General features: G+C 58.9%; 1 protein-coding gene across 1 annotated transcript in view; it reads right to left on the reverse strand.

The window, feature by feature from the left end:
* Positions 1 to 6: 6 nt before the first annotated feature.
* Positions 7 to 6,064, reverse strand: part of AXIN2 (axin 2) — a gene marked incomplete at its 5' end in the record, with an annotated part of 18,084 nt that continues 12,026 nt past the window's right edge. Inside the window, 4 exons of the mRNA XM_023748574.1 lie at positions 7 to 521; positions 3,836 to 4,003; positions 5,207 to 5,302; positions 5,832 to 6,056. Of these exons, the coding sequence (XP_023604342.1) occupies positions 395 to 521; positions 3,836 to 4,003; positions 5,207 to 5,302; positions 5,832 to 6,056 (616 nt within the window). The remainder of the gene's footprint in view (positions 522 to 3,835; positions 4,004 to 5,206; positions 5,303 to 5,831; positions 6,057 to 6,064) is intronic.

Raw genomic sequence — 6,064 nt, forward strand, 5'->3', positions numbered from 1 at the left:
AACTGGGGGCAGGGGTAATCACTTGTTCAATAAATATCAGTAAGGGCTCCTGTTCAGGGAAGCTATACACAGTTTCTCTTAGTTTATGGGTTCAGGTCCCTAGGAAGTCATATATTACGGATGGCCGTCTCTCAGATACAGTCAGCATCTTCAATAGCCAGGAGTGGTCATGGTTTTAATAAATAGTTCAGGCTCTTCTTATCTCAGTACCCAGCCCATGAATAATGAAAAACCACCCTCCCCCCACCCTCCGAAGGCCCAGTGGCCAGCTCTTCCCTAGACTTTGTCTTCATTTTTATTTTTTTAAAATTCCTTCTTTGTGTCGCATGGCGGTGGCTCACGTCCCGGACCGCTTGCGGGGCTCCCGCGGCCGGCCACGGCCAGACCCGCAGACTCAGTCAATCCGCTCCACTTTGCCCAGGATCCGGCCTTCGTACATGGGGAGTACCGTCTCGTCGTCCCAGACCTCCTCAAACACCGCGCCACAGGCAAACTCGTCGCTGGCTTTTTTGAAGTAATACCTTAAAAGAAAGACCCCAAAAAGCATCTTGGTAAAACTGCATTTTCTGCTCTGAAAGAAACGCAGGGCAACACTAAGGGAAGGCGAGGATGCGGCTGCAGCCGGGTGAAGGTCAACCTTGGCCCTTATCTGACCGAGAGGACCCGTGGCTCCCAGGCAGGCCATGTCACTCGGGAGCAAAGCTGGGCACCGCGTGACAGCAGCCTGGGCAGGACTGCCCTGCGAGCAGCTCCGAGGCTGCGGCCCTCAACCCAGGACTGCTGCTGTCACCACCACTCAGGCTATGGAAAGTGCACCTTGCTGAATACAGCTGTTTCTTTATCCTCTTTTTTATTGGGGGGGGGGGTGGTATGGGGGGGACAGGAAGGGCAAAGCAGGCCTAGAGTTCATTTGCCACTGCAGCCAAGAAAGGGGTCTCTTAGGGACCCCAGACCAGCCACCCAGACCTGGCCGACTTCCTCTTGATCTTTCCCCCTCCAGCACCCAGGTGCCAACCCCACCGGCTGGTCTCTGGTGCAGCCATGGGACAGCCACCCCTCTCCCCTCCCCCGCCCTCCAGGGTCAAACACGAAGGGCCCTTCTATTATGCCCATTGATTAAAGGTTTCTTTCATCCCGCCCCGGCCTTTTTCTTCTAAGGCTGTTTAATTGTATGGACTCAAATGAGCAGTCTCTCCGGGCGGCCTCTCGGAGTCCCCCGCGGAAACAGCAGCGTCCTCCCAGGCCCCTTCCTTCCCGTCCCAGCGAGGGCCCTCGATTGGATTAAGCACGCCCAGTTCCCGGGGGGGGGGGGGGCTCTCTAAAAAATCCCACTGCGTCTCAGGGTTATGGCTGTATTTTGTTCTTGTCTTTCTCTTAAATCAATCCCCTTGCTTTGTGCTGCGTTTTTTTTTCGTCTTTAATGAAGGCAAGCCAAATACTTTCCTGGGAGATAAGACTAAGTCCAGTCAGACAGCTGGGTTTAGTCAAGGCCTTTGTTTTCAGTGTTCCCGGGCCAACTGACCGCGCGGCGCTTGGGGGCCAGTGGTGGAAACGCTGCCTGTGGAGGGGTCGGGGTGTCTGCGGGGCTGGGAGGAATGGCGAGCAAGTGGGAGGGGAGGGGGCCCAGGAGACTCTGGCAGGATGGTGGGAAGAGCTACTTTTCCAAATGAGAGGCTCCAACTCCGATGCCACCCTCAGCCCCAGCACCACCCCCGCGGGTTCACCAGGCCGGCTTTCATGGCAAACACGCCACGACCTTTCACATAATTGCACCCTCTTCCAGAAAGGAGAGAGGCGCTGTTCCCTCGGCCCCACCCCCAGGACTTCAAACGTGCTCGCTGCCCTCCTCTCCCCCAAGCAGCGGGCTTTTCCAGGGCAACACGCTCTATGTGGCAAACGCTGCTTTTTTCTGACATCTGGCACCAATAGCGTCTGGCACGTCGAGAGGGGCTGTTCTCTTTTTGAACCTCTGCCACAGTGAGATTACTCAACGCAGCCCAGGTCCCCCGCTGCCCGGGCTTTTTTCCTGTGGGGGGTGTGGGGGTGGGAACTGAATGCTGGAGCATCACCCTGCTGGGGGGGGGGGGGGGGGGGGAGGCATGGAACCCTGGGCCCCCCCGACCCAGGAGGAGGGGAGCCCGCTCTGGCCAGGAGAGCAGGCAGAGCGATAAGGAGCTGGGAGGGGCCTGGCCACAGGCTGATCCAATCAGTAAAGAATGTGAGCGCGGACCGTTTGTGCAAGTCTTTGTGCATTAAAGGGGAGGCCGGCCCGGCTTCAAAGCCAGGCTTATTAAGTGCGCCTCAGAAAAAGAAATCAGAGCCAGATGTGGCCGGAGTGGCTGGGCGCCCAGCCTCCCCTGCAGCCGCTCCGCTCAGCGCTCCGTGGCCCCTGTCCCTGAAGGTCACCTGCAGTTCCCCCAAGTCCGGCCGAGTCAAAGCCGAGATCAAAACGGATCCCTGGAGGCGCCCTTGTGGAATGAGTTTCACCTGGTGTCGGTCCAGATAAAGGCGGCGGCGGCCAGGCCCCCTCCCCAAGCCTCCAACAGGCTCAGAACTGTCTCAGCCCAGGTGTCAATGGGAAGGACGAGGCCAGCTCCACACCCTGCTCCCAGCCACCGACAGGGTCCCGGCCCGAACCCCACCCCTTCCTCTGAAACAGCAATCCCTCGGGCCCCTGCCCCAATCCGCGGCTGGTGGAGGTGGCTGCTCAGGAAGGCACGGGTGCTGGGGCCCTGGAGGTGGAATCGCCTGGGTCCAGGAGCCCGTGCCCACCTGGCAGGTGGTAGGTACTTGCCTGCCCCTCGTCCCAGGCCTACACATAGTCCGCTGGGAGGAAGGCCACGGAGGAGGGGCAGGTGGGACTCGATGAGCTGAGGTGGAGTCACCACCTGGGCCAGGTAAGCGGAAAAGGAACAAGAAATGCGGCCCTCAGCTCTAGTCCGGTCTGGGTCCCTGGAAGGCCTGGGTGGGCATCTCCACTGTGCAGAGCAAGAAAGGAAGCTGAGAGGGTCGGCAAGTTCCCTTCCGAGGACCCTGTCCACCCAGTGCCCACCCACAGGTCCTGCCCCCTCTGTTTTTAAAAAAATATTTTTATTGATTTTAGAGAAGAAGGGAGAGGAAGAGAGAGAAACATCAGTGATGAGAAAGAATCACTGATTGGCTGCCTCCTGCACGCCCCACATTGGGGATTGAGCATGTGTCCTGACTGGGAATAAACCGTGACTTCCTGGTTCATGGGTGGATGCTCAACCACTGAGCCACACAGGCCGGGCCTGCCCCCTCTTTGTTACGGACAGAAGAGCGCCCTGCTTCACGTGACTCTTAAGACAGATTAAGGCAGCTCTTCAGGCAGGACAGCTGAGTAAGAGGAACACGGCCTGCATTTCCGGGCGATGGCCTCAGCCCTTCCCCAGGCCCTCAGGGTGTGGACGTCTCTCCGACACCCAAGCCAGGACAGCAGTCTTTCCTGATCGGTCTGTGTGTCCGTCTCTTTCTATCCCCCCCACCCCCACCTCTCTCCCTTTCAGGCAGAGTCCTATAAGGTGGTCCAAGCCCAGCTCTCCTCCTGCCACCTTTCTCCTCAGCATCCTGCTCACCTGGTAGAAAGGCCCTCCCCGCTGCCGCCGCTGCTGTGTTATTTCTCAGAGTGGTGAGGGGAGCGAGGAAACGAGAAGGGACGGAGCAGCAGGCAGCAGCCCACGCCCACGGCCTCCCCACCTCCCACTTCCTCGGCCCTCGTGGCCCCTCCCAGGTCTGGCCAGGCCAGGGAAGTTGCTCTGGCTCTCGGTTCTGAGCAAACAAACTCAGGAGCAGAAAGAAGCCAGGGGACTCTTACCTATAATTTCCCTTTTTGCTGAGCTGCTCTTTAAAGTGGCCCAGGGTCAAGCTCTGAGCCTTCAGCATCCTCCTGTATGGAATCTCTTCTCCACAGAAGAAGTACGTGACGACCAGCTCGCTGGCCTGGAGCGCGTGGACCCCCGCTGGCTTCTTTGGCTCTTTGTGACTGAAAATAAGATGCAACACAGCAAGCTCAGCATCTGAAGACGGCGAGCAAACACATACACACACACACACACACACACACACACACACACACGCACACGCTCTCCAAACACTGTCTCCAGAGGTAAAGTGAGGCTGCAGGGGTCCTCATATCAGAGGCAACCTCTGGTGAGCAGTCCACCCAGGTCACCGTGTGGGGCACAGGCAGGGGCAAGTCCCTCAGTTGCACAAATTGCTCGTTTTTCTTCCTACCACCAAACAGGGGGACAGAGCAGTCTCTTTCGGGTCAGCACAAATGGGGAGCCTCCTATCACAGAGCCACAAGGATACTCGAGCTCAGGGTACACTGGAGACAAACTCAGTGCACCTCCTGGGATGGCCTGGCTAGAGCCCCCAGTGTGTGGGGGGTGAGCCCACCGTCATTTCGACCCCCCTCCACTTATGTGGAGTTTTTGCAGAGTGGCTTAAAAACAAACAAAAACAAGCTGCGGCCAGAACAGCTGGTAGACTTAAGGTCAACCAATTAACACAGAAGGGCCCAGGGTGGAGGCTTGCTCAGGACTTCAAACACTGCTCACTGCTCGTGATAAAGCTGCTAAGAAAAAAACACTTTAATTATTCAGACCCAGGTCAGCTCTCTCCAGCAGATTTCCTTTTGCACGCACCATCCTGTCATCGCACGAAGCCAGGCCTCTCCGTCCATGTGGTGAGCGTGCGCATTTACAAAAGGAACCACAGTGCCGTGAGGGGAGCTGCTGTTTTCCCCAAGCCAAACAACGAAGGCCGCCCTCCCTCCATCTCTGCCACGGTGGCGAGCCGCCTTCCTGCTCCGTGTGGCACGGAGAGGCTTCCCACGTGCTAACTGGCGAGCTACAGGGGGCGACGTTCGCGTCCGGATTTGGGGCCCTCTGATCCATCCCGCTCGAGGCTTCAGGCCTCAGCCTCTGATCAGTGTGTGCCGGGACCCTGAGCCATCGGCGCTCCGGAGAGGAGCACTTGTGAGCAGGTCACAGTGCGTGGCTCGGTCCAGGCAGGCTTTTCAGGATCCTAATTTATGGCAACAGCTGTGTTTAGTGTTCCTTGTCACTAACACGTTAAAATCGGGGTGGTTACATATTAAAAAAGGTTTTCGAAAATAGCCAACTGCCGACTGTGAACACCCCTGAAGTGTAAACCACAGGGTGGTCTCGGCACCGACACTCACTCTTCTGCGGCCAGGCCGGGGGCGGAGAAGGGCGCGGCTCCTGTCTGACCAGTGGCCGCGTGGTTCCTGTCCCTCTGCTGGCTGGCCATGCAGCACCTGAGGACACAGCCAGAGCAAAGGGTCAGAGGGACGCCTGCGTGCCCAGGGCCAATGGGGAGCAGACAGAGAACGACTGTCTGTGGCCTTGTAGACAGACACAGACCTGACTCCCAGCCGTGGGAGACCAACGGAGGCCGCAGTGGCTCCAGGAGGCCTGGAAGAGGCCTTGGAACGGCCCTCCTGAGCCCACGGGGGCACCCGGGGCGGACCCTGCGAGCCAGGCAGAGGGCTGCAGGCCCCAGAGTCCCCATAGGCTCAGTCATGGCTTCTCATGTGCTCATCGGACCAGGCTTCCATGATCCGGGTAAGGAATGGGATTTGTAAGGAATGACTGCGCGACTTGCCTCACAGATCCCGGTTGGCTCTCCAGGACGAATGAAACTGAAGGCAACCATTTCTAGAAGCTGGAGAGGACAATGTGATGCGGCCAGAAAAAGGCCCTTCCCTTCGCCACAGGCCAGGTCTCTACGTCCACGCCCTCCACCCCCAGCGCCAGCCTTTCGCCTCGGACGCCGCTTCCACTCACCGCTGCTTCGGGGGCTTGGACACCTCAGCCAGCCTGCGGCAGGCCTCCTCCAGCTGGGCCAGGGTGTTGGGAGGGGTCAGGGGGGGCATCGCAGGGTCCTGGGTAAACAGGTGGGCGCGGGCGGAGGCTCGGGAGTGCCCGCTGCTGCCCCCCCACAGGTGGTGCCGGCTGGCTCGCTCGGCGGGGGGCACACGGACGGACTCCAGGGGGGAGGCCTTTTTTGTGCTTGGCCG

Source organism: Myotis lucifugus, unplaced genomic scaffold, assembly GCF_000147115.1.
Source record: "Myotis lucifugus unplaced genomic scaffold, Myoluc2.0 scaffold_1556, whole genome shotgun sequence".
Taxonomy (NCBI): domain Eukaryota; kingdom Metazoa; phylum Chordata; class Mammalia; order Chiroptera; family Vespertilionidae; genus Myotis; species Myotis lucifugus.